We start from the raw sequence: 15,182 nt of genomic DNA, 5'->3' as shown, positions 1-15,182 counted from the left end.
AACCCTGGAATTTGACACTGCAGAATAAAACAGGGCAAATGGAAGTACAGTGACATGACACCAAGAGCAGAAAAGGGGTCTTTCAAGATTAGCAAGAGGTGCTGGAGCTCACCTTGGCTCTCCATTAGCTCCTGATAGTTCTCAGAGTAGTTGCCTGCTGGATTCTCCTGATTTGAGTTTACACTCACATCCTCACCATCCATAGAGGACCAGGCCATGAGAGTTGCCTCTGATATAGCAAATTGCTCCATCACTCCTGTGCCAAAAGATACATGGAGGGGGAGCAGTGATGCATGAATGCCTCCACCTCTCACCACCCTCTTAAATCTCATCTGTTGGTCCCTCTGTCCCACTATGCTCCAAACTCAGCAATGCCCATCACCCATAGTTGGCCCTTGCTGTCTACACTTTGCATTCCATTGACAATACTCCAACCACAGTCTCTCATCTCCTTCTGCCATCTGAACTACCCAGAGACATTCCTGAGTGTGTTTCTGAGGATCCTGCACGTTGGTATCCCAGCGATTCTGCTCTGGGGCATCCCAACCAACCCAATTCACATGCAAAAAAGTCAGAGCTACCTGCAAGGAATCGGGCCTCCTTTTCACCGTCACTCAGGTCTGAGTAGGCATCAGCATCTTTGCGTGCTGTCTCATGCGTGTGCTGCTGCTGCTGGCTGTTACCTTTACCCCAGCCTTGCCATTCAATCATGTGAGCCACACGGCCTTGGCCCATAGCCGTTGGCTTTGTGACATGGTCCTTCATGCTGCGGGATATCCCTAAGGGGCCAGACATTAGAAAACAAGGAGGGGCTATTACACAGCTCCAAGGTTGTTTGCCTCTCTGTTTACCTCTCTTGGAAGTGGGGTTTCTCCCCTCCTTTCCTGACAGGGTTCAGGCCTTGGGTTGGGTGTCTCCCACCTTTCACTGTATCCCTCTCCAGGAGAGTTTCTCCATCTTTTCTTGGACTGGTTCTCAGGAGGGGGAAAAAGAGGAAACCCCAAATATGAAAGACCATTTCCTTCCTTGCCTAGAATCCATTTGGGACAGAGTTGGGCATGAGTGATGAAACCTGGAAGTGAACAAACTAAGAAATAGAAAATGGGGTTAAACCCAAGACAGTTTGAGGGGAAACAATTGAGGATGTCTGAGCTGGGGTGCATGGTGAGAAGCAAAATCTGTTTCTTTGAAAGTGCAAAAGCTAAGAGATTTCTATATCTCTAACCACGGTGGTAGAGGCTGCTCTAAGGCCAAGAAAAGGCATGAGTCAGAAGGGAGCAGTTGGGAAAGCAACAGGGAACTATAAGAAGAGGCCTTGAAGGCTTGTGGAGAGAAGCTGCCAAGGATAAACCCAGGTTTTAAGGACCTCACCAGAGAAAGATGATTTAGCCAAAGCTCCAATCCCATAAGCATTGGAGTTGCGTTTCAGCTTGGGGAGGATGGAGGTCGTATCTTCCATGGAGAGCTGAAAAGAGAGAGAATATGAAGAAATATATAAAGGAAGGTGAAAAGAAAGTGAATGGAAGTAAGAAATCAGTTTAAGAATTCCAGAAGGTAGAGGGAAGATGAAGAGCAGAAGCAAGCAACAAGAAAGGGCAAAAGAGGAGATGAAAAAATTAGAGGCTATTTAACCAATATTTGATAGTGCATAGCTGTGGGACTGAGTGAGGCAAGGTCAGTGGCAGAGACAGAAGTAGGCTGTGAGAGGCCTCCCTTTGGCTGCTGCCAGTCCTCTATGGACATGCTGCACTGTTCTTGCTCTTTGTCAGAGGCAAGGCATGGCTGATGGACAATCAGGGAGCTTACAGTGAGGAGCTGACAATGTGATAGGCAAGACATACCAATATGCATCACACTACAGATATTATTTTATATGTTGCTTTTGGTGTTCATTTCCTCTCATATTTTATATGGTCTTAAAATGAACATGACTCTATCAGTGGTGCATCCTGTTTCATTCAAGCACCTACAACTACTAGTAAAGAAATTAGGTCAATTCCAGTAAATTTCACTCTATTCTCTTTCTTCATCCTCAGTCCCTGAAAAACAAGGACAGGCAGCAGTCACAAACACAATAAAACACAGTCTCTCAAGATGAATTCATCAGGCTTCTTTGAAGATGCCAGGCATTGCATTTGAGGCTAAATTTTCATAATGGCTAAAGAAGCATTGCTTTCGCTCTTCATTTCAGCCTCTAAAAATCAAGTCCCCCATGTTCATACTCAGCATTCAAACACAAAGATACTCAAAAGTAGTGACCTTGACAGTGGAAATTTTAAAACCTGATTTGAAGCAACCATTTGGTCATAGGTATAGACCTCATGAAAGCTGAGAGGAGCAATAACCAGGCAGTCAAATAATTGGAGGCAAAGACAAGCATTGATATCGAACTGCATATAATCCCAGTCAACTGCCAAGCTAAGAGAGATGAGTTTCTCTGAAAACTGAGTGTAAATTTGAGTGAGGCATCCTGTAACTTTGCAGCCAGGAATGTGTGTGTGTGACACATAAGCTGAAGCTATCAGAAAGCAGGGAAAAACAATAAAAAAGGTAAGGTGTAGCTGAGAACACAGCTTGTTCCATTGTGCTCTTCCTTTGATGATGAAGCTGGTTAAAGAATGTCAGTCTGTGCCCCCACTGGTCATTCTTGCCTGGGCACTGCTATTCAGTATCTGCCCATTTGTTTCAAAACAGCCTGGGGACTCTGCTATGAGCCACCTCATGAAAATGACCTAGAACAAAAAGCATCTGCAGGAGGTCTCTGCCACTCCGAGACTGAACAGCTATGGCAGGAAGGCAAGAATGAATAGGAAGAGAAGGAAATTCATGAGCTAGCATTGACACCAAAGATATACAGAATTACACAGAGGAAGAGAAAGAGACACATTGAGAAAGGACTTGATGGATTCCGAATGGGCTAGAAAATGGGAAATTGCAAGTAAGAAAACTATCTTCTACTCTCTTTAAGGAAACGTGATCGTGTGTACCTTGCTTTCACGTAGACAGAAGTGCAATGAGAAAAAAAATGGTAAAGTTCTTCTAGTGAGTTGCTGTATGCTGTGTAATTTTCCTGCTCAATGTGTTTCTCTAAGCAAAAGAGCCTAAGCAAAACATCCCAAGCCATAAGTGCCACAATGAATGAGATGTCAGTAGTAAGGGTTGGTGTACTGGGTTTATGTGGCAAGGGTTTGGTAGCAGAGGTGTTACAGGGGTGGCATTTGTAAGAAGAGCCCAGAAGCTGCCCCATGTTAGGTAAGAGACAGCTCCAGTCAGCTCTGAAAGGGACCTGCTGCTGGCCAGAGCTGAGCCAATCAGCAATGCTAGTTGCGCCTCTGGGAGAGCATATTTAAGAAAGGGGAAAAAACTGCTGTGCAACAGCAGCTGGGAGAGAGAGGATGAGAAACAGCCTTGCAGACACCAAGGTCAGTGAAGAAGGAGGGGGAGGAGGTGCTCCAGGTGCCGTAGCAGAAGTTCTCCTGCAGCCCACGGAGGAGCCCCCGGTGGAGCAGGTGGATGTGGCCTGGAGGAGGCTGCGGCCCATGGAGAGCCCCCACAGGAGCAGGCCCCGGGCCGGAGCTGCAGCCCGTGGAGAGGAGCCCACGCAGGAGCAGGGGTCTGGGGGGAGCTGCCGCCCGTGGGGGACCCGTGTTGGAGCACTCTGCTCCTGAAGGACTTCTCCCCATGGTACAGACCCATATGGGAGCAGTTCTTGAAGAGCTGAAGCCTATGGGATGCACACATAGAGGACTGTATCTCATGGGAGGGACCACACACTGGAGCAGGGGAAGAGAGTGACCATGAAGGAGTGTCAGAGATTAAGTGTCATGGACTGACCGCAGGCCCCATTCCCCGTTCCTCTACACCACTCAGGGGGAGGAGGTAGAAGAGGGTTGATGGGAGTGGATGGGAAGCTGTTTTCAGTTTGTCTTTAGTTTCTCACTGTTCTAGTCTGCTAGTGATATGCAATAAGTTATATTAATCTCCCTGTGTTGAGTCTGTTTTGCCGGTGACAGTAATTGGTGAGCAATCTGCCTGTACTTATTTCAATCCTAGAGCCCTTTTCTATTGTATTTTCTCCCCTTCTTCTTTTGAGGAGGGGCAGTAAGAGAGCAGTTGTGGTGTAGTTCAGCTGCTCAGCAGGGTAAAAACACCACAGTTGGTTAAAAATGCAAATCCCCTTGATATTCAGTGACCCAAGTGCTCTCAAATCACAGAGACCCAGAAAATGACACCCATTTAAAAAGTATCTGAAATTTGAAATTGCTTACAACTGCCAAAAACATGGCCTCTAATCCTACCTTTCAAAATGTATAAAACTATCAACGCTAATTTATGGAAAGATACTTTTTAATCCTCTCAACCAGAAAGAATAGTTTTGTAGCACTAATAGAAATTATTCCCTTTTCAGGATACTGTTTTTGTGTTAGCGGAAAAAAAAAAATCATGGCATAGTTGTTAAGAGCAACAAGGAACATATTAAAATATTTGTTTGTTTCTTCTTCCACTTGTTAGCTAAAGTTAAGTTGTGCTGACCATCTTCCTCAGGGGACAGTAAAAAATGCTTTTACTTTTGTATGTAGCTGAAAATGATAAGATACATTTCTTCCAAAGTGCTGGAAAAGATCAAAGACTACTGAGTTTCTTAAACTTGCTGGCTATACTTCTTCTTCTTTATCTAACAGTGCCTAGAAATATCACAAAGAACATATCAGGAATGACACACATTTATCCCAGAGCGATAAAGGCAACTTAAAAGCCACCTGCAGATCTAAATACCTTGTGAGGCAGTAAAGCCACAGAAGCAAACCAAAATCCATCAGCATCCTCTGAATCTTAGACAATGCCCAGAATTTCAGTAGCAGTGAAGACTTTCATTCATGTTTCCATTCTGATTGCCACTATATCTAATAACAGACAAACCCTGGGCTTTCTATGACTAGAATATGAACAGTAGTGTGGTGCATACTCACATTGATACCATCCCAGGAGAAATCTGTCCGTGTTTGCTAAAGAAACCAAAAATGGACATGATGTTAGTGTAATGAACAAGTTGCAAACAGCTATGCATCTCTCCAGTAGTTTGCCATAATCAACAGCCACTACTCTAGCTGATAGATTTAAAAAACTTGTCTTTCGAGCTGGCTTATTCCCTGTTGTTGACTGTGGTGACTGTAGGTACCATGGTATTTGGAAGTATGCAAGTAAATATGATGATAAAAAAGTATGAGAGGGAGAAATACAAACACCTTTAAGATTCCCCTTCTAACAGCTTTTGTTTGCTAAATACTGCAGCTGGCATCTCTGTATGGGAGGTGCATCCCTCTGAGGCTAACACAAGGAGGAGCTACACTACCTATTTTTACTGTATGATAGCAAGTTACAGAATGATTTTCTTCCAAAATTATTTTTGCTTGTAGTCTTTCAGTTTGTCCACTCTGACCCACTTTCCCTTTGCAAACCAGATCCCTTGCCCATACCAGTCATTACAGCAACAATTCATAGTGCATTTCCTTCAGCTGGGAGGATTCACATCTCAACATCTTGGTTTGGGGATGTGAACGCTCAGGAAAATTTAGATGAATTGTTTACAGCCATGGTAATTTACATAAATCAAAATGTTTCATGAGGTATGGTTTACACTCATTGGCTTTAAGACCTGTATTTGATTTTAACTGAGTTTTCCATACAAGGTTAGGCTCCACTATTTCTGTCATGATTTTGTGAAACTCTAAGTTTCTTAGAGTTACATTCCAAGCCAGCAAAGTGTAATAAGGAAATAAAGTATAAAAAGGAAATAAAATACCTATACATTAGTACTTTGTAAGATTAGGCAAATTGTCTGTTATTTGCAAACATTATTTGTGATTTCCCAAATGTTGTTTGTTGATATTTTTATTAACCAGGACTGCAAATTCTGAACCTTACAGAGCTGAAAATTCAGGTATCTAAACTGCAATAATTCAGAGCAGGAAATGAATCAGCCCTTGACTAAACAGTAAATCAATTGGCAGTGAGTTACTAGTGAATGCATTCCTAAAAATCAAAATGGAGACAAATGTTTCTTCAGAAGATTGTACGGCTATACTGCAGAAGCTGGGACAGACATAGTGCTGGATATTTCACTGAATCCATTATTCAAGGAATGCAGACCTACAGGCTTGTCATAACTGCCACAGTCTTATTCATGTTCAGTTCTGCCTCTGTTGTGAGTGGTTAAAAACATTTTTACGTGCAAACTCTTACTCACTCTGGATATTCTAAAGAGTGACTCAGCTCTACACTACACAAGCCAAACTGCACAGATATGGAGGTCTGATCTTTGGGTGCACACTGACATCCTAGTCCCCTCCCAGATGATGCCCCAGTGATAAACAACATTCATTGCTAAACTCAGAAAGAATCAAATCTTTCTGATCCCCCTGGATAAGTGTGTCTGGGACAAGCACTCACCTCAGTGGAAGGACGGTGGAAGCTGCTGCCATGCAGTGAACTGGTGCTGTCCATATTGATTTGGTCCACATCTTTCAGTCCTTTCCAGTCTACTGCAATCACCTCATTTCCTGCAGGAACATATCTAGTCAGGCTTCCAAATGCCACTGACTTAAATGTGTTTTAAGAGTCTTAAAAGCCAAGTCAGCTTAGCATACAGGAGAATCACTGACTTTAAGGCCATAACGGCCTTAAACCAAACCTGATTTTTATCAAACCATCTGTACATCATTAACTATTATGTTTCACAAGGATATCTCTATATGAAGACCAGTCATTTGTGTTGCTCTCAAGCAGAATGTATGCTTGTCTAAAGCATATCTTCCCAATAGAAAAGAATCTAGTCATGATGTGTGACAGAAATAACCAATTCTTTTGATATCCTGTTCCAGTATTAAGCCATCGTTACTTAAAAAGGCATTTCTCCTTTTTAATTTGAAATAGTTTGGCTTCAGCTTAGAGGTGCTGGTCCTTGCTTTGCCTTTCTCAGAAAGATTAAAGAGCTTTTTAATACCTGCTGTTAAATTTCAGAACAGTTATTCATACATTTGACTTTCTTCTTGATGTATCAAATAGACTGAGATCTTTAGGTTTCTTACTGTATAGCATTTTTCCATCCCCCTTAATAAATTGTTTATTATTTTAAAAGACATCTAAATTTTTTTAGTTCTTCAAAATGCAGACATGAAACCATGCATAGTAATACAGCACTTCTCTCACCCATTCTGCTAATAAAGGTAAAAATGACTGGCTGCTCCTCATCACATTAACCCATTGTGCCATAACCTTGCAGTAGACTCTCATGTTCCGCTATTTGTTCACTGAGATCCCTATGCATTCAGCACAGTTTTCTGGGATTGTCACCCATCCAAAAGCAGAATCTGTGCTGTTTGATTTTAGATGCATTTTAATACAACTTAAAGGATTAAATAAAAATAAATGTTAATAATGTAAAATAGAAATTATAAAAATGAAAGAATAAATATAAAAAAATAAAATGATTAATATTAAATTTTAATATAAGTGAAACTAAACGCAAACTTCATATAGCCAAGTATCAAGACTGTTCTGTATGACCTCTCTGTCCATATAGCTATTTACTGTGCCTTCAATCCTTGTTCTATCCTCAAACTCTATTAAAACATTTTATTCCTGCATCCATGTCATGGAGGAGAAGGTTATACTGTGCTTAAAACAGCCCTTTGCAATCTAGCAAGAAACAGAGCTCCAATAATGATCATCGATTCCTGGATCAATTGTGCAATCTCTAGTCTATTTAAAATATATATTACTGAATGTGAATGGTGCTATTTTCATTAGCGTTTCGCTTTTTATTTGCTCTTTGTGGCAAATTTCTTTGCCACAGACGTATGAAAACCCTGTTGGTTTTTCTAGCAGCTCTGGCACATTTACACTGGTTTATCACTACCTGGGTAGAGATTTTCTGACAGGCAAGAGGTATTGTGCAATCCTCTGCCCTACACAGGCCTGTAGGAGGCATGTAGGCATTTATGGGTGGGAAGCCTGAGGCATTCATCAGCTAGAATTCAAAATGCAAATAAGTTAATTTGGTCTCTTAAAAAAAGCTAAGCTTGGTAAGTCAAAAAACAGCAGAAAGCAAATATTATCTGATTTAGTGTCCACCACACTTTCATACCTCATCACTTTCTGCTGTGTAAGAAAATTTCTTTCTCAAAGGATCAAGTCATACTTTCTCCTTCACACATGAAATATGTTTTTGTTCATCAGGATAATTGTAACTGAGTGCTTTAATAGCATTTCCCATGTGCTTCTGATTGGCTGAGTAAAACAGAAGCTATTCAGGGAACTTAAAAGAAAAAAAAACAAATTCCCATACTGTCTGCTACAAAGCCAAGCATTAGAGGTCAGACATAGCCAAATTTCAGGAGGTAGTAGGATTTGGCATTAATGAACATGACAAAGACTACCTTTCAAGGTTGTGATCATCTCGACTGATTTTCCTAACAAGTACATGCATGTATTTGTCTTTACTGAGCTCCTTTATTTACTTCTAATTGTGATTACTATTAACCATGATCAATTCATGAGCTAGAAATATACAGCTGAAATTGTTTTCAATTCTGATCAGATCATTCAGCTTCTATGCACAGTCACCCTCCCTCCTTTGCAGGGTATAATGTCACATTATCTGATACAAGCTTATCTGCACACCCACAAAGAAGCACAGAGAGACAATGGCAGAAGGGTGGGATCCAAATAGTACCCTGGCAGGCTGCTCCCAGGCACAGAACAGGAACCATCATCCCATCAAAGTCATGTCTCCACACACCCAGAGGCTCATAGGGTGACAATGGCAGGTGGCAACCCAAATTATGCACTCGCAGGAAGGGACACCCTGTCTGGACCCCTCCCAAGGGTCGTTGCATAGAGAGCCTCAGCCCCACGGTTCAGAAACAGTGCCCATGAAGATGAGGCAGGGGAAGAGGTTCTCCAGAGCAACTTTGAAACTGAGGGAGGTGTTCATATGCCATGGGATATGGGACCTATTATCGGATGTAGGAGAAGAGCATTTAGGGATTGCAGTGGATTTATGGGATGTTTAGGGGTAGAACCAATGGCAGGGAAAGCGTGGGATCGAGGTGGCTTGGGGAGGAATATGAGAAAAATAGAGAAAGGGATAAAAGGGGCTGGTGGCATGTAATTGGGTTGCTTATCAGTATGCTTGTCTAGCCATGCCCTGCACTTGTTCTGTGCAGTCTGCCCTATCTTCTTGTTAAATTCTAACTATTTTCTGGCATGCAGGATGCTGTTTTCCATGTGCATGTGTTATGTAATGGAGGTCTAAGTACTGGGAACTGGAGAGAATGGAGACTGAAATCCAGTGGAGCAAGTGAGAGTGTGTGAAAGAGTATGTGATCATTACTGAAAGTGAAAATGGACTAGCTGGCGAGTAGGTGAAACGACCTCAGTGCCAGGTATGTCCAATGTGCACCTGAGAGTGAGACCACAGGATAAGCTGGCTACTGGTATTGGCTACTGTGTGTCACAAAGCTCTGCGTGCATGTGCTTGTGTGTATATATAAGTGAGGAATCTGTACCAGCAACTGGAGTGGGGCTGTGGCCTCAGGGCTTGTACATCCAGGTGCCAGCAACTGGGGAGACCAGGATCCAGGGGCAGCTACTGAGCAGACTGAGCATCCCAGCTACAGGAAGGATCCAAGTTGCACATCGTGGATCTCCATGCTGACCAAGCTGAGATGGGAACAAGATGAGGATGCTTGTGCAGTCTGTATGATTGCTGAGTACGTTCCTGTGGTGATTTGCATGGTTGGCCATATGCATATATGTATATGTATGTATGTATGTTGTGTATGCATGCTTGTGGGTATACCTACTCAGCCTTGCTACTCACTGCACCTGGTGGCACAGAGCTACAGCAGCCGTGCCACCACTGGGCTACTGGATTCATCTCTGCTCATGGGCTTCAAGTGCCCGTTTATAAGGGCACTTGAAGTTGTGCACGAGCTTCCCAGCAGATCTGGAGGTATCTCCACTCAGGCCTTGGCAGGTCCCCAAGGCCAGGCTGCCAAAACTTCCTCTAAATCCTGGTGTGCAATGCCTGTATGGGACAGTTACCTCACTTTCTCTGGCTGGGGAGTACAGCGGCAACTAGCTCACCCCAAGCAATCAGTTCTTGTATCGCTACATAAAGTTTTGACACATCACTGCTACCTTCTATGCAAGCTTTTATTATGCTTTGGCCTTCCTATTTGGCAGCAGTTTCATTTCTTTCTGTTTTGTTTTGTGGCAGACAGCACTACTCCCTGTGAGACCGAGCAATCTTGAACTTGTCAAAGCAAGAGAGGGTGCTGTGGTGTGTGCTTGGATTCAAGTGAGAGGGGCAAGGCCATAGTGGGCCCACTCATGGGCTGCTCATTCCTAATGTGGCTGAAGAGCTACTAGGTTTGGCATTAAAATCGAAGCTAGAAATATCTCTAGCAAAGGAAAGTGTCTGTTAGAGCCTTGAAAAGCCCAGCTGTCAGTCCCAGGTGCATCAGCTATAAGTTTTGCTGTTGGCTTAGAATAAATGTATTTGATCTCACTGGAGCTGGGAAAGGGTAGAGGGTAGAAGTTGGTGGAGGGCAAGAAAGGTGCACCGCAAGGAAGTGCAAATCTGGAGAGGGCACATAAAGGAAGGAGTGGAGGGGCTGAATGTCATCAGGGTGAGCTAAGGAATCAACAGAGGTCAGTGGAAGGTTGAAAGTGGAGTTAGGTGTAGGAGTGGGTGCCTACCTCTGCTTACTGGGATTCGGTTGCCTCTTCTTGTAGAGGCAGCTCCTGCTCCTTCACTCCATCAGTAACTCTCTATCACACTAGAAGGGGAGAGCTGAGGCATTCCTGCTGCAGAGCTAATATAGACAATGATGCTGGAGAGGTAGAAGAGGTGCTACCACTCCAAAGCAGAAGGCAGAAGTACAGAAGCCTTCATTACAGGCTTCAACAGCAGTGCCATGGCTGTTTTATCTCCATTTATTCTAAGTTTCATTCCTGTACTCTCAGTTGTTTCTGAGCATAGTGCTGTGACACTACTGTAAGTCTACACATCCTGGCACACAGAGCAAAACAGGCTGCAGCACTGTTCTGAAAATACTCTGCAAGGACCCCTCAGACACAGAAAGAGAGAGAAAGAGACCAACCTCAGGTAGACAGGTGCTCAGTACAGGCAACTCAACAGCCCCAAAGTTTGGCAAAAGACATTCCATTTTTGATCTCAATACTGGTAGCACACTGATAGTTTCCATTTTTGTACAGTGTGTATAGAAAAAACACAGAGGACTTTTGTTTTTCCTTGCACTTATAAAAGTTGTCGCTTTTTTGTTTTGTTTTGTTTTTAACATCATAAATTCCATCTTTGGCCTGAAAGACTCAGTAGATAACTGAAGAATAAGTAGGAAGCTAAATATAAGAAGCAGTAAAATAAAACCAACACAGTTTAAATACATAAATATACTAAGTGACACTGTTTACAGATCAAAGTTGCTTTGTATTTTTAACACAAATTTAATTTAAAAAAATCTAACAGACGCATATCAAGAAAGATGTATCCATCACAAGTGAAGAAATGTTTCTACTCTAGCCCTCTAAGCCTTTGGGGGAAAGATACTATCCCTCTGCTCCTTACAGTACTGCTTAAGTAAAAATAAAGATTTAATTTTAAGTCATTTAATTTTAAGACGTTAAGACATTTTTAAATAATAAATATGAAAAACATTTTTAAAGGAAAAAAATAGATGAGGGAAAGAGACCCCTCCCAAGACCCCTCCCCCCCTTTTTTTAAGCATGGTAACCATGGGCTCAGAAATTAGAAAATGTATTTTCTAAAATTCACAAGCAATATGAAATAGCAACGATTTTTAAGAATGCACTGGAAAACTCCAAGAATCCATCTGGATGACTGTATCCCACCTTACTGATGTAATATTAATACTTTTTTTTTCTTATTTTAGAGCCCACTTTGATGAATACTTTGACTTCTCATGGAGACATAAAATGTTTTAGTTGGACATATTTTCAATTTCTTTTCATTTCTGTGATCATAGGAAATTCATCTGGTTTTGAATTACTTATCTATTGTAATGTTAACAAGTCTATTCTCTTTGGGTTTCCTTTTGCAATTTCTCAATTCTATTACCACTGTGCATTCATTGACAGTGTATTTGATATGTATGCCTGTATTTTGTTCATTTAACAAGGTACTTGCTTGAATAGTGCACCTGCATCTATGCAGAAGCCTTTAATAATCTATTTTGTTGCAACTTCTGTGTTGGATGCTCAAAATCTCTAATTTGTCTTCTATGTTTTGTTTTGCACTGAATAGAACAATATAGCTTTAGAGTCCTAAATTCTCTTTTGTTTTTTTTTTTCCCAATGCAATGCTGGTGCAGATACACATTATATACTAAACATATATTTGTGTCAATCACTTTCAGATGTGTTGTCAATTAACATAAGAAGAAACATATAAATTATACAATGAGTTTCCAGCGCTGTTATTATCCACTGTTAGCAAACCATCTTCTGTTTTTCAAGTTTTTCTTTGTGGAGAGAACATAAACATTATCATTCGATATTGGTAGGCAACTTTAATGTTGGTAAACACCAATATTTAGAGTAAATGGTTCAATTATTTCTTTCCACTCCTTTCTTTACCCTGAATGACTAAGAAAGCAACAAATGTAATTGCAGTAATTATGATCAGTATTTAAATTGTACTTTCCCCAATATCAATTTTGGAGGAGCTGTTAACTCCCTTGAGGGTAGAGAGGCCTTGCAGAGAGATCTTGACAAATTAGAGGGATGGGCAGTCACCAACAATTTGAAGTTTAACAACAGCATGTTCTGTATTCTGCACATGGGACTCAGCAACCCTGGATATATGTACAGACTGGGAGACAAGAGGCTGGGGAGCAGTCCCACAGAAAGGGACCAGGAGGGTTTGATCAATGGCAAGTTGAATATGAGTCAACAGTGTGCCCTGGCAGCCAAAAGGGCCAACTGTATGCTGGGGTCCATCAAGCATGGCATTGCTAGCTGGTTGAGGGAAGTGACTGTCACGCTGTACTCTGCACTGGTGCAGCCTCACCTCGAGTACCATGTGCAGTTTTGGGTGCCACAATATGATACATAAAACTATTAGAGAGTGTCCAAAGGAGGGCTATGAAGTTGGAGAAGGGTCTGGAGGGCAAGACGTATGAGAAGCGGCTGAAGTCACTTGGTTTGTTCAGCCTACAGAAGAGGAGACTGAGGGGCGACCTCATGGTGGCCTACAGCTTTCCTTATGAAGGGAGCAGAGGGGCAGGCAGCAATCTCTTCTCTGTGGTGACCAGCAACAGGACCAGAGGGAATGGCAAGAAGCTGCAACAGGCTGGCTATCAGGAAAAGTTTCTTCACCAAGCGGGTGGTTGGACACTGGAACAGGCTCCCCTGGGAAGTGGTCACAGCAGCAAGCCTGTCGGAGTTCAAGAATCATTTGGTCAATGCTCTCAGACATATGATTTGATTTTTGGGTGGTCCTGTGTGGAGCTAGGAGTTGGACTCAATGATCCTGGTGGGTCCCTTCCAACTCAAGATATTCTGTGATTCTATGAATTTTCGTGATACTCGTGGAAAGTGTAGTATCTTTGTCTAATAGAACATCTTCATGTCCTGTCAAACGTGGTTGAAATGAAAGAAGTGGAAGCTACTGCAAAGTACTGACAGATGGACAGATAGCGTATCACAAAACCCTTTTTCTTCCCTGTGTGCTTTACAGAAAGCCATTGAAAGCTAGCCGAAAGGGCAACGTAGAGGAAAGGAATAAGCCTCTGTGCCAAGTGAAGTGTCCCTGAGCTGAACCTCAGATGAAAGCATTCAGATTCTCCCAGGTAAAGCTCAGAAATCAAACTGAGTTATTTGCACAACTGTATGAGCAGGGATAATGAAACATAGAAAGTGGTTAGCTGTTGTTGGCTTTTTCAGAATGTAGATAGCAACTGAACCACTTGTGGAAGGTGAATATTAAAATGCCTGTTTTCATGGATGAGAGAGGATTGAGCAGTGTAGTGCTCTTCAAAGCATCTTGGTCTCCACAAAACAGATGTCTCAAAAATTTTTGATCAAAAATGAAAACACCTACAGTTCTGAGATGTCTGTAGGATTAGGCATCAGACAGGCAGTTCTTCAGGATCTTTGCTTTGAATTTGGGTAACCTAAATTATTTCCCAGACCATTCTGACTCTTTCTGCATGTAGGTCCCTTTTTAGAGCTGTTTAGGAAATAGAATTAAGGACCAAAGCTCCAAGACCAACATTTTCCTTCTTGACTGGAAGCATTTTCAAACCAATGCTAAAGGTTACTGTACACCATGTCCTTGCAACTAAAAAGAGCTGAGCACTGAGACTAATGTTACACACAGATAGCTGTTCTGAGAAGCAGTCATGTCATTTAAGCTAAGGAGATATTGCAAAATGGAACACATCCAATTAACACAACAACAACAAAAAATCTCAAAGACCTGTCTCATTTGCAGAACAAGTATCAGCCAGCATGAACAGCAGCGATGGATTTATCCTCATTCTTCAGTGCTTCTCTGAAGTGCAGAGAATGTGTCCCCAGGGGCCTCATTCAGCACAGTAAGTATGAAAACGTCAATACGAACAAAGCTAACAGCCTTTTTTTTTTCTTTCTTTTTTTTTGGTGGGCCTATAGCCAACATTGCAGAAGTAATATGCAGCAGGCAATTTCATATCTTGCTCTCCCTATGTATTTAAATTTTAATCTCTGTGGCCAGCATGTCACATGAGCACTGAGCACTGTTTTAGAGAATAAGAATATCATTAGTTGTAACATCTATGTTCTGTAGCTTCATCTCTACCAGTGAGGAAGAAGGACCATCCCTGCTACTCACCGGGAGTCAACTGGCAGATTGCAATGCACCTTTCTCCCTTCACTCTGGAGCAGGAAGAGAAAGAAAGGCATCACTACCACCTCAGGTTCTGCAACACACAGAAGGACTTGGAGAAGGGACAGCACAGACCCTTTGCACTACCCAACTGTCCCCTTTACCCTTTTCTTCCCGCACCCTGATGTTACCATATTACATACGAAAAACACATATATGTGAGCCCCCCTACCCTTTCTTTTCCCATAGGCTCTCCCATTCACACCATACC

The 15,182-nt window shown here is 42.2% G+C and overlaps 1 protein-coding gene across 6 annotated transcripts in view; it reads right to left on the bottom strand.

Annotated features, from left to right (window-relative positions):
* The window catches only part of FAM131B (family with sequence similarity 131 member B), a 36,895-nt gene that overhangs the window by 9,218 nt on the left and 12,495 nt on the right, over positions 1 to 15,182 (bottom strand). For 4 of the 6 annotated variants that reach the window (XR_013948911.1, XR_013948912.1, XR_013948913.1 and 1 more), the window contains exons 2-6: positions 6,451 to 6,560; positions 4,971 to 5,006; positions 1,376 to 1,465; positions 582 to 792; positions 113 to 256 (exon numbers count right to left, since the gene is read on the bottom strand). Coding sequence is in view for 3 of the 6 variants with exons in the window: in XM_080586312.1 (XP_080442438.1) it covers positions 113 to 256; positions 582 to 792; positions 1,376 to 1,465; positions 4,971 to 5,006; positions 6,451 to 6,560 (591 nt within the window). In the remaining 3 variants the exon portion in view is untranslated. Of the gene's footprint in view, positions 1 to 112; positions 257 to 581; positions 793 to 1,371; positions 1,466 to 4,970; positions 5,007 to 6,450; positions 6,561 to 14,917; positions 15,177 to 15,182 lie in introns of those variants that run through there. The other 2 variants (XM_080586314.1, XM_080586313.1) reach the window with 2 other exon arrangements.

This window comes from Anser brachyrhynchus (assembly GCF_964034855.1).
Source record: "Anser brachyrhynchus genome assembly, chromosome: 1".
NCBI lineage: Eukaryota > Metazoa > Chordata > Aves > Anseriformes > Anatidae > Anser > Anser brachyrhynchus.
This window is presented reverse-complemented; position numbering and strand designations above follow the sequence as displayed.